Genomic DNA, 12,355 nt, shown 5'->3' on the forward strand with positions numbered 1-12,355 from the left:
GTCCACCGTGTCCGACCGCCTGCACCAGGAGGGGTAGAAGGGTCACACGTCACCCGAGCGCCGCCCCGCAGAGCACGTGGAGGCCACGGGCAGGACAGCGGATCCAGAGGAAGAGTCCTCCCGCTGCCCCAAGTACCCAGCCCCAGGAACCAGCACGCGTTCAGGGCTTGGGTTTCAGCTAAAATATGAGCAGACCCCGGAGAACTGGAGAAAGGGCAGTGGGGGCCCATCCCCGAGGTCTGCCACCCCGCGGGATGGCACGGGGTGAGAGGGCGATGTGTTTGGGATTTCTCCTGGGTCCGGGTCACTGCCTGCAGCCCGTGTGCTGCCCAGCTCACCTGCTGCCCTCCTGGAAGAGGGCAAACTCCAGGGCAGCACGCTCCAACACCGTCAGCGACGTCACCGTCACCGGCCCATTGGCCTTGTTGGGGAACATGCCCTGCACACGCACCTCGTGCCAGTCCGAATGGAGCTTGCAGATATCCACGGAGTCAAAATACCTGTGGGGAAGCTGGGCTCAGCCCCGGCGGGGTCCTCTGCAGGTATACTGCTCTGCCCCCACGCCCCAGCATGCTGCAGCTCACACAGCAGGCGCCGGCAGGTCACCCGCACCCCCCTGGGGATGCCTGGTCCTGCCTGCCCCATCTTGACCCCCATGTCCCATTTTCTGTCCCCTGCCTGGCTTCCCACCCCACAGCCTCTGCCTCCTGGGCACTACCGTACTTAATGAAATCGCTGTACTCCCTCCTGGCGTACTTAATGAAATCGCTGTACTCCATCCAGAAGACGCCCTCGCTGCTGCCATGGGGCATCAGGTCGTGACGCAAGGGAGCTGGCCAGTGCGGCCACTCGTCGGACCAGCTGCCGTTCCAGGAGAAGCGGCCCCAGGGGTTTCGGAGCCGCAGTAACCTGGGAGAAAGGGAAAAATGGTGTCAGAGGCCCAGGAGGAAGGAGTGCACAAGGAAGATCACCTCTGAGATGCTTTCCCAGCTCTGCAGACTCAGCCAGCCGCTCCTGCTCCCGCCTTTCAAAGTCCTCACAGCATCCCAGACAATGTGCCACCCGCACCGCGGCCCCAGATGCCCACGTCCTGCAGCTTTGGACCTGCTGCAGCTCCCTCTGCCCTTCCCTGCCCAAAGGGCCTCCAGCCAGGTGCTGTGGGGAAGGGGCTCAGCCGGGAAGGGGCTGCCAAGCATGTGCCCGGAGCTGCACAAGCCCAGGAGTGACATGGATGAAAACGGGGCTTCATACAGCACCCAGGCTGTCGGGGGCAGCACCCCTTCCTATCCCCCCACCCTCCAAAGGTGAGAAGGGTGCTCTGATTGCCTCATTGAGTTCAAAGAGCTCAGCTCAACCCTCTGCCTCTTGTGAGAAGACCAGGTGAACCATTCTGCACCACAGGACATCCTGGAGCAGAGCGGCCCTGGACGTGGAGCCTGTGCCAGGCGAGGACGGCTTATATGACAACAGCATTTATGTGACACCCTGGGATGGAGAAACAGCCCTTGCTGGCCATGAGGATCAGACACCGAAGAGTCCCCAAGGTCTTACCCAGCATGCACTCAATTATCTGTCCCCAGGGTTGGCAGGAACGTCTGCTGTACCACGCCAGCCTCCACCCTGAACTCACCTGAAGCCTTGGACATCCCGCACGTCCAGGATGGAGTAGGCGTGACGTGGACGCAGACCCATACTCTCGTAGGCCACATCGTCCACTTTCATGTTGCCTCCACCACAGGATGCACCCATGAGGAACCTGCATGGGGGACAACAAAACCCTTGGTGTCCTGCCAGGCCTGGCACGGGGGCGGAAGCTCGTCCCCACCGCTCGAGGCACAGGACGGATTTCCCCCCCAGGAGGTTCCTGGATATTCCCTCTCTGCAATCACACCGTAAACCTCCCTGGAGCAGCGCCCTGGCCTCGCCAGCCAGAGCTCTGCCTGGGCAGCAGTGAGCTCCCTCCACCCGCTCATGTGCATGCTTGAGCCCAGGCTCCGTGGCAAGCTTCTCTGAGCAGTGCCCTCACCTGCAGGGCTGAAAGCTCTGTCCACACACAGCGGAGCTTTGCCTAAACCTCACCCGTCTTCTGCCAGGCCCTGGGGTCCTGCCCGTCTCTGATGGCTGGCAGGGCTCAGCCACACAGAAAGGCAAGCGGTATGTCTGCCTCCACTTCGCAGGCAGCCGGCCCATTCTGCAGGGGTGAGGACAGGCTATTCGGGGCGGGAGGTCTGCGCCAGCCAGGCTTGGGGGGACACCACGTGCTGGGACCTCTCAGACTCCCATGTGGCCCCGTACTGCAGGCTGGCAGGAGCAACCCTGCCTTCAGTCAACCTAACTGCCCTCCCGCTCCTCCTGCCAGAGCGATGAGGAAGAGGACATTGCTTTTGCTTTGTCTCCTTATAGACTGCCTGTAGTCATGCCCAGGTGTGGCCAGCAAAGATGCCACATATGGGTGGGAGACACGTGCAGGGTCAAACACTTAACAATACAAAAAAACCTCAAAGCAAAGCAAGCAGGCTCAATGCCAGCCACTTCAAAACTCCCGGAAGACAGCAGTAAACATGCACAGGGAATTCACCAGGATTTTAATTTCATATGAAAATTAAACAAAGGAGAAATAATTTCTTAGAGCTTAGAGGGGGAGCTCCATCAACACTCCAGATGAATGCCAAGGGTGGTGGACTGCACCCTAGGTAATGCACTAGCCCCTCTCCTCTGACCCTCTACAAATGAGAGTGGCCCCCCTCTCCCCCCGCTCCGAGCGTCCATGCTCCTGCCACGGCGCCCTCCTGCCTCCTCTTACCCAGCCTCCTTAGAACTCAGCATTTTGGCCCAGATGAGGTCAGTGTCAATGGGCTCCTCGCGAGGGTTAGTGGAGCTGACCTGCAGCATCAGGCTCTCGCAGGGGGCACCCGTTAGTGTAGCCAGGCCTTCAATAGCACGCCCCGCCTGGAGGGCAAAGTACGAACCATGAAGCTTGGCCAGCGCCTTCTCAATGAGGGCGACCCACAACTGCTTCCTCTGGGCCTGCGGAAAGAGGGAGAAACGTGTCACGAGCCGCCCTGGGCAGGAGATGGGAAAGCAAAGGCAGCGCGCGCAGACAAGGCAAAGCCCTGCTCGCCCACCCCTGCCAGCCCTGCGATGGGAGATGGGAGATGGGAGAGGCAGGAGCAGCAAGGCCAAGCGCCCAGGAGCTTGTCTGCATGAGGCCAAGGGTGACCCCGTTCGCTGCCTGCTCAGTGTTTTGTTTGCACAGTTTAATTCCCCTTGGGAAAATGTCCTGGCGTGAGCGCCCAAGAGGCCCGGATGCTGACACAGCTGCACCCTGGGGTGCCCAGGCAGTCAGGCTGGCAGGGGTGGGTGTCCACCTTGTAAGCTAATGGCCCCTTCCTTCTGTTTCAACCTGGATTTAAAAATGTTTAATAATGGAAGAGGATATCGAGCACATCTGGAACAGCTGCCTTTCACTCGCACACCGTTGCAAAGCAAAACCAACACTTCTTTGGTGGAGGAGGCTGCCCAGAGCACACACGGCCGTGGGAGCGATTAGATTTCAACCTCAGAACGCAGATGTTGTTTCAAGGACAAGCTCCAAAAACTCCCAGGCAGATGGACAAAGTCCTCTACTCCAGCACAGGGACAGTGACAAGATGTAACCAGAAGATGCAAGTTTTGTAGGGGAGAAACTCTCCCTGGAGTCGCTTTGCTCTGGTGCCAGGCTATTGCTCTTGGCATCGCTAGGCTGATTATGGGTTCAGAAAAAAATGCAGAAGCTGCATGAATGCACCCAGGGGTCTGCAAAGCCTCCATCGGCCACGTCAATGCGGGCTCAGGGCGCAGCCTTCAGCGCTATGTCCAAGCCACCATTGCGGGTCCCTCAGCGTGCCGCAGGGTGCAGTCACCAGCCGTGCTTTACTCCTGGGCACGTTCAGGCTGGGGGGAGACACCTCTGCTCCAGCCCCTGACTGCAGTGGGGACGCGAAGAGGAAGGCGTACGAGAACAGAAGGCAAGGAGACATTTGCTGGCCTCCAGGTCCCCAACAAATCGTGTTCAGTGCCCGGTGCTTGCAGGGCAGCAGGGGAAAAGCACCGGCACACTGTGACTGTGTGCAACTCACAGGTGGCAGCCAAGAGCTAGGAGAGGAAAGGAAGGCAGTGAAGATTTCTTTCCGATGGATAAAGAAAGCTTACAAGTGCTTTTCACTGTTTTTTGAGTCCCTCACTCAACAAAATCCATGTTTATTTCTGCCTGAGCCGCAGCCAGGAAGCTCTGATTAAGAGCCTGATTTTCCTTTATTTTTAAAACTCTCCATTTTTCCATTTTTAGCCCCCACACTCAGTTCACACAGCTAAACGCTCGGCACAAAAATCTCGTCACGATTCAGATGCCCCTGGAAACAAAGGCAAGAGAAGCCCAGCCCATGTGAAAACCTTCAATCTTCAAAAAAAAAAAAAAAAAGCAGACTTGAAATTTTAAGAGAGGAAAGATGGATGGAAAAGAAAAAAACCAAGACAGGCAAATCTTATGCTGAAAATAACGTGTCTGACTGGATCCCCTCTGTCTACTGTGAGGCAAAATGTAGACACAGACTCCTTCTTCTTCCCCTCTCCAAAGTTTCTCCTCAACGGGACCGGCTTCCAGCAGTGCTGGCAATCATTTTGCGCCACTCAGTGTCCCTGTGGGGATCACCCACTCTGCTGACAAAGCAGCCAGGCAGCGCAGGCTTGGCAGTCCCGTACCTGCGCCTGCACAGCACAAAGCCCCTGCCCAGACCCCTGCCCCTCTGCCCAGAGCCAGGGGTAAGCTGCCCCACGAGGCCCGTTAGCTCCGATGCAATTAGCAATTGCCCCAGGACTGGGCCACCTCCACGCTGCGGAGGGCTCAGGCCACCGAGCCCACACAGGCTGGGGGCTGTGCAAGCTGTACTGACATTAAAGTTCCTCAAATACTCATCTTTGGGCCCCGTTTCCCCAGCCAGAGTCCTGTCCTGACATCTACAGCTCACACACAATGTGGTTTGGGGCTGCGTGTACTTTAAAACAGAGGATTGGGATTTGCAGAAAGAAGTCCAACCCAGCGGTCCCGGGTCCCTGTCTCCTCCTGACAGCAGCACTTTCTTTGGTTTGGCAGATTTTGCCGCCTGAGTTTCAATAAAGACGTTCTCAATCTCCTTCATGGACGTGATCCCAGCAAGCGCCCCTGGGGCTGGCAGGCAGGGCAGGGCGTAACGCACAGTGACGTCCCAAAGTGGCTGAGGGAGCTTCGCTAATCCTAGCAGATGCCACTCGAGCGTGCTCAGAGCAACCAGGCACTGGCTCGAAACAGGCTGATTTGTCTCCCTCTCCACGGTCCCTCCCTGGCAAAGCCAAGCTGCCAGACCTCCCCGCAGAGGAAAGAAACAGCTTTCTCTCAGCCCCTCGCAGTGCAAAACACACAGGTTAAAATATTTTCCTTTTGCTGTGAAGAATAAGGATGGCTTCCCCTGCAAGTGAAGTGGCTGTGGTGCAGGGAGAAGTGAGGGGAAAAGCAACTGCAAATGAAACTTCTCCATCGCAGCCTGGAAAATGCCAAAGGGGGCCTAAATAGATTTATATTATGGCCTCAAAGAGTTCAGCTGTCCTGAAGGCGCAGCAAAAAGCAGGGTCCTGAGCTGCAAACACCCCATGCAGCACAGAGTAGGGGCCTCACATGAACCACAGCAGTACCCCTTCCCACTGCTTCCATCAGTCCTCTCTCCTGGGAGAGCCGGGGACGAGCCTCCCCATGCCCCTGGAGCGGACGAGCCTCCCCCTGCCCCTGGAGCACTGCCCACCCCCTCCCAGCACCTCTCTCCCCCCGAGGGCCGCTGACCTGCGAGAAGAGGAGGTATCCGCACTCATCGCACGGCAGCATGTCATCCACCAGCACCGTGGTCCACGTGCCGTCCTTGCACAGCCGCACCTGGTAGGCACCCTCGGGGCACAGCGTCCTCGTGATCATCACCCTCTCCACCAGCTCCGGCCGCTCGGCCAGCACGGCCAGGGCGCTCAGGAACCTGCCGGTGGGACGGGACGTGGGACGGTCTCAGCGGGGCACAGGCAGGCAGCAGGCAGCTGCCAGCCGTGCAGCGCAGGGGACCGCAGTCCGCAGCCGCTTGGTAAGGGGTGAGTCAGAGGATGGGGTACATGCCTGGGGGTATAAATGGGTTTGAGCAGGGCTGAGGGGTCTGATCTGGAGCTGGATGAAGGCGGGGAAAGGAGGAAGGGGTAGGAGGGTGTCAGCCTGGCTCGCTCCCCCTTACCAGCAGTTTCCCAGCAGTCCCTGCAGGATGTCCGAGGGCCTAGGTGTCCGAAACACCGACCACTTCACCGATCGGTCTTTGAAGATGCTACAGTTGATTTCGTGGGGTCGCAGCCACTGTTTCACCCTCTGCTGCACGCTGTCGCCTTCCGGGAATCCCACAGACTTGGGCCCAGGGTGGAAACTGTCATCTACAAAATTGACTTTGTTCTGCGAGAGTGAAAGGCAAGGAGAGCATCAGTGTGCAGCTGTGCGGCACACAGCTCCCCAGGGCCTCCTGGGACGGGGCTGGCCTGGAAAGCCTCCCACTGCACCCCCAGGAGCGAGAGCGGAGCCCCTAGCCCTCCTGCCTGGTCTGGGCAGCCACTTCCAATGCTGTGCTGGAGAGCAGGTCTGGGACCGGGTGTCTGCTGACAACGGCACAGATGCATTTTGTGCATCAGGTCCAGAGTTCAGCCCTGCCAAGAGCCGACTCACCTCTCCGGCCCCCAAGCTCCAGCCTGCAACTCAAATCTGCCTTTTTCTGTTTCACCGGAACCTCCCTGGGCAGGGACCGTCTCGCACTTTGTGCTGGTGCTAAAAGCTGGACCGTGGGGGACCTTGGCTGCCTCTATAAGTGGCAAAGCCTGCGAGGAGCCACCTGGCAAGCAAACGCTCCTCAACCCAAGCCCTGCGCTAAGGGCTGAGCTGCCCCTGCTCCGGAGAGGACAGGCTGGGCTTGGCAGTCCTGTGCCACCCCCGAGGCACAGCGGCGGAGGATATTAGGGGCACCTTTCGCAATTGGATTCAACCCGACCACAAACAGGAAAGCAATTCCAGAGTGAGGGTATCCCATGTCCGAGCCCACCTGCAATAGCTGCTCGCATTAAATAAAATAGGATGGACTGAAGGGCAGATAATCCCACAGGTATTAGCCACAGAGGCAGGATGGAAGCATTCACCAAGGGGAGAAGGGCGGCTTTTTCAGACAGTTTAACACAGGGTGAAATAAGAACCAGGATTTCTTTGTTATTGTTAATTAAATGAAATTAAATCCTTTCAGCAAAAGCCGGCTCTGATTTAAATTAGCTTTTATGCACACCAAACTAGTAGTTGTCCTTCCTCTTTTGTTGCAATCCTACATGAATGCTTTCTACGTGGTGCCTCAATTAGCACTTCCAGCTTCTCTTTTGCAGAAGGGTGTTTTTCAGCTAATAGACATCACTGTTCAGACACCAATGCAGGCCAAAAAGGACACGTCCCAGGGCTTGCTGGCTTTCTCAAGGGGAGCACCTGCTCTGTGCAGCTGACAAGCAGCCGCCTCTGCCCTATCAGCCAGCAACCTCATCTTGCCACATCCCAACCTCACACACTCGCCTCTCGGGGTGTAGCCAGGGCTCCCCAGGAACCCACCGTGCAGGGCAGTGCAAACACAGAGCAAGGCAGCAGTCCGTGAGTCAGAGCCTGTGGGCATCGCGAGCTTTCTGTCCCCTGTGGAGTCGCAGCGGTGCTTTTCCAAGCAGCAGAGGTGGAAGAAGCCTTCAGCCTCCCCGGTATCGTGGCCAGGGCCTCTCCAGGGTCAGGACAGCACTCAGCAGGAGCGCAGGAGCCTGAACGCGAGCCCACCAGCACTGACGATGGAGGCAATGCAAGAGCCACAGCAGTGTAATTCCCCAGCAGCTTCAGGAAAGCCTGCCTAACAACCTAATTACCTTTATACCATGATGTCTCCCTTCATATATTTCTAAATGCTAGAGAAGTTGTCACTACTAATATCCCTGGAGATGGAGGGAAAGAGAGGCACGAGAGCTGCAGGGGCAGCATCAGAGCAGCGGGAAGAAGCGCAGGTAACTCCTCTTGTGCCCGGGCAGTGATGAGCCTGCTCACAGATGGTGCCAGATGAGGAGCCCTGCTTATTTCTCCTGCAAGGGGATAAATCCGGGCATCAGACCTCCTTCACTCCTCCTGCTCTGCCAACAACACTCTTCATGCTGTTCTGGACCAGAGACGTGACCTTCTCTGTGGCCACCTCCCCGGGACCGCACAGGCCGAGGAAGGCTGCTGCCTTGCCCCGCATGGCCTTGCTGCCGGTACTGAACTGTCTGACGGGTAGAGAAGAAGGAAAACAAAGATGGGGCCTCCCCCAGCACACAGAAAGGCTCTGCAGGCAGAGGTGCCAGAGCATGGCACAGACAGCAAGAGTCCTGGGTTGTCTTTCTAGCTCTGCAGAATGTGCTGATGCATGTTGTTATTTGGAAAGGGGGAAGGATGGTTAATCAGAGGAGAGAAGTGTGAGACAGCGGGATAAGCAAGAGAGGGGACAGCACAAGACAAGTGTGAGACAGCAGGATAAGCAAGAGAGGGGACAGCACAAGACAGGGAAGCAGATGCCCAGTGCAGAGGCAGCTAGTAGAAGAGGTCAGCTCTGCTCTCCTCCCAGACGGAAGAGAAAGGGTAAAGCTAAAAGCGGGGGCCACACACCGAGAAGTGCTGGAAAAGACACCCCTGGAATAGCGAAGGAAGGAGCGCCCACAGCAGGAGCTTGAGCAGAAATCCCTGCAGTGAGCAGCGCAGCAAGGCGGGCTGCTCCACGCGACTTGGGGCAGGGGGACAACAGGCGGAGGAGAACTTGGCCAGCCTGACACTCTCCCTCAGGGGAAGGCTGAACAGCCTGTGAAACACCGCGGACAGAAGGAAGCTTGGAGGCCTTACATGCCAGCCTGAACAGGGGCATTGGTGGGAGGCTGCAGGCACACCAAGAGCAGAGCGAGCATGCGTATGGGAGCAGCACTGTCCTACCACCGCTGCCAGTCCTTCCCTCAGACCTGCAGAGCCCTCGACTTACCACAAACAGTGTCAGAACATCGCAGTGATTTAGTTTTAAGGGGATTTTCAGGAGATGGCCCACGCTGACCTAATAGCCCATTACTGCCGGCTTAGCGAGCTGAACGGGCTCGGCCAAGGCTCCGACCGAGAGCTGCGCTGGATGGGGCAAGGCAGACTCCCTTCTTGGCATCGGCAAGCTGCTAATTCAACTTGGCCATCTCTCATAATTCATCCTTCAGGCCTGATTCCACTGGATGTAACAGATGTTCCCTGCCTACAAAAGAGGCTATTCACTTGCTTAAAAGAGGGGGATAAGCAGAATCAGGGTCTCTCTGCTATAAAGACACCCATGTCTGTTAGGATGGACATGTAGTAATTAAGAAAACCCACAACCCCAAAACGGGATCATTCTCAACAGCTTCCCTCCCAGGCCAAACATCTCTGTGGTCCCCAGTCTGCACAGCGGAGGCACAGGCACGTGCCTCGCATTAACTCCTCGGAGCAGGCAGAAAAAGAAAGCCATGCCTGTATGTCTGTATGTCAAAATGGGACTGCAATGGGACTGCAACTCCCTCCCCATCTGGTCCAGAAGAGCTGGAGGCTTCCCCCAGAAGGAGGGCAGAGAAAGAGCAGCATTCACAGGAGCGTCTTATGCCACTCAGGGAAAAAAATGGGGCCATCAGAGCGGTGTTTGAGACTGAAACCCAACAGATTGAGCCAGATACTTCACAGTGGGAGGGGAGGGCGCTAGCATGCACTCCTGAGACCCTCACCTGGAGCCAGGGTACACCTAAACCTCAGCTGTCCTTCCCAAAACAGGGGCGAGCCATTTGCAGCTGCAGCTGTGCATTCACAAACACCAAAACCAAAGAACGCCAAGGCCCAGCTCACGGTTCTTGAACACTTGCTCCTCTGCCTGCACCCCTGCCGGTGCTCTGAGCCTCTGCCTGCTGCATCCCCAGACTTCCTGCACCCACACATGTCGTAGTTGCTGCCCACAGAGAGCAGTGCCACCAGCAAACCTGGACACAATCTTTGCCAGCCTTCCCCACCCTTGGACAGGGAAGGAGCTGTATTGACCACCTAAGAATGTCCCCTCCAACCCAGAGAGATATTCTCTCTCGCTGATTTAAAGTGTCACTAGGTTTCAGAGTTAACACTCAGACTTCCTCACCCTCGGACTGGGAGTGAACTGGATGGGTCACCTTCACCCTAGAGATTATTTTGCACCAATTTAAAATATTACATTTCAGTGTTAACAACCAGCGTCCAGCTGTTGCAGGTGAAGATCTTCTCTGGGACCCAAGACACAGAAGGCAGCTTGCCTGTGCCAAGCGATGCCCTAGACCCACGGGGGAGGCGTGAAGATGGCCTCCCTCCAAGTGAAACCAGGGGCAAGACTAGTTCAGCAAGCACTCACCTCCCGGCAGAAGGTCACGATGTTTTCCCACAGGGCTTTGGCCTCTCCCTCGTCTGTCTGCCGCCTCTTTTCCACGTGCATGCTCTCCCGTCTCTTCAGGGGCTTGAGGCCTTTGCGCTGGGCCACGTACTGCTGCGGGGTATGGCAGGCCACGCAGTGCTTGGCCTTGAGCTCGTTGAGCAAGGTGCAAGCGGGACAAGCCCACTGGCCCGGCCTCTCCTGGCCGCTGGGCAGCTGGGATGGGAAGAGGCGGGCGACCTTGCGGGCGGATGGGGCCCTGCTGCTGCAGGAGGAGCAGCCGCCCTTGTCACAAGCCCCGCAGTCGGGGCAGCGGGGGGACGGCTCGCCCTGTGTCCCGTGCTCCTGGAAGCCATGCAGCTTGGAGGAGCCGCAGACTTTGCACTTCTGGGCCAGGGTGGGGTTCTTGAGGGTGCACTTGGAACAGGACCAGGTGGTGAAGTCAGGGCTGGAGGGGCTGCACGGGGTGAATCTCACCGAGTCCCCCACCAGATTGATGGTGTCACTGCCTTTCTGGGCGCTGCAAGCCTCGCATTTGCCAGTCCCGGCAGAGTTAAGCAGGGAGCAGGAGCTGCACTTCCAGTGGGACGGACTGACCTCCATCTCCTCCTCCAGCACGCTCAGCCGCTTGTTGGACAGCAGGTCCTGGAGACGGGCAGCCGGGGCAGCCCTGGCCTGACCCTGCGGAGAGCCCTTCTGCCCCGCTGCGCTCTGAGCCGCGGGCTGGGAGGCTTCAGGCCCCGGCATCTGCAGCTGGGGGGGCACCTCCCGGCGGCTTCGGGGCACAGGGTTGTTCTGGAGGCCCGGGGAGAAGGGACTGAAGGCTGGTATCTTCTGGGCCTCTTGTTCCATAGCCACCGGGCCCTGGGTGGCCACAGCGTCACCATCAGAGATCTCTGCAGAGACTAAAGGCTGTGGGGTAGAGGGGGTCATGTGAAATCCGGCAGGGGTGATGACTTCAGGGACGACCAGCGCCTCTGGTGGGATCTTGGGCAGGGAGAGCTTGCGTGGGCCACCACAGGCAGAGCAGGAATTGGCCACTGGCGTGTTGTGCAGCGTGCAGCGCTGGCAAGCCCAGCCACTCTCCAGCTCCGCTTCATCAGGGCTCTTCCCCTCCGAGTCCTCGCTGCTGCTTTCTGCCTTGGCAGCCTCCTCCTTGGACGTGCCCTTGGGCTCCACAAGCACGGCGGGCTTGGGCAAGATGCCGTTGATGACAGGCAAGGGGGAGCCGCTGGGCCCTGGCTCTGGGGTGAACCCACATACCTCGCAGGTTTCCTTGCCCAGAAAGTTCCTGAAGGTGCAGCGGGCACAAGCCCATTTCTGTTCCTCCACACTGAGCCGTAGGATGTGGTTGAGGTCGGGCTTCTGGCGGGGGGCTTCGCATATGGAGCACTGCCGCTGGCCGACGGGGTTCAGAAAGGTGCAGCGGGTGCAGGACCACTCGTGGGTGGCAGCCATGGAGCCGGGAGAGTGGGAGTGGCTGGAAGAAAGCAGAAGACAGCGTGAGGCCAAGGCCACCCGGTATGTGGGGGTACCATGCGTTTCCTGGGCTGGCATAGTCACGACCTTGCTTCCAGGAAGGGGACAACCATCAATCCAGTCACTGCTCTCCAGGCACTCGTTCCTCTGGCACTGACAGTTTTTCCCAGTGCACGGCAATGCACTGGCTTCCACCCAAAACACTTCAGGAAGGGCACAAGAAACAGCCTTGCAACCCTGCTGACCCCTCTCCCATTGCAGGGATGCGCCCTGGCAAGCAAGCACACCGCCTCTGCACCCAACTTCGACAATTTTGTACGTCTGCAGCTTGTTTGTAACTCTCTGGAGGGGGT

General features: G+C 58.0%; 1 protein-coding gene across 1 annotated transcript in view; it reads right to left on the bottom strand.

The window, feature by feature from the left end:
* The window catches only part of CAPN15 (calpain 15), a 55,786-nt gene that overhangs the window by 3,158 nt on the left and 40,273 nt on the right, over positions 1–12,355 (bottom strand). Inside the window, exons 4-10 of the mRNA XM_009277281.2 lie at positions 10,506–12,003; positions 6,282–6,490; positions 5,852–6,035; positions 2,804–3,027; positions 1,631–1,756; positions 757–909; positions 339–500 (exon numbers count right to left, since the gene is read on the bottom strand). Coding sequence (XP_009275556.1) covers positions 339–500; positions 757–909; positions 1,631–1,756; positions 2,804–3,027; positions 5,852–6,035; positions 6,282–6,490; positions 10,506–12,003 — 2,556 coding nt within the window. The remainder of the gene's footprint in view (positions 1–338; positions 501–756; positions 910–1,630; positions 1,757–2,803; positions 3,028–5,851; positions 6,036–6,281; positions 6,491–10,505; positions 12,004–12,355) is intronic.

Source organism: Aptenodytes forsteri, unplaced genomic scaffold (genome assembly GCF_000699145.1).
Source record: "Aptenodytes forsteri isolate BGI_AS27 unplaced genomic scaffold, ASM69914v1 Scaffold26, whole genome shotgun sequence".
NCBI lineage: Eukaryota > Metazoa > Chordata > Aves > Sphenisciformes > Spheniscidae > Aptenodytes > Aptenodytes forsteri.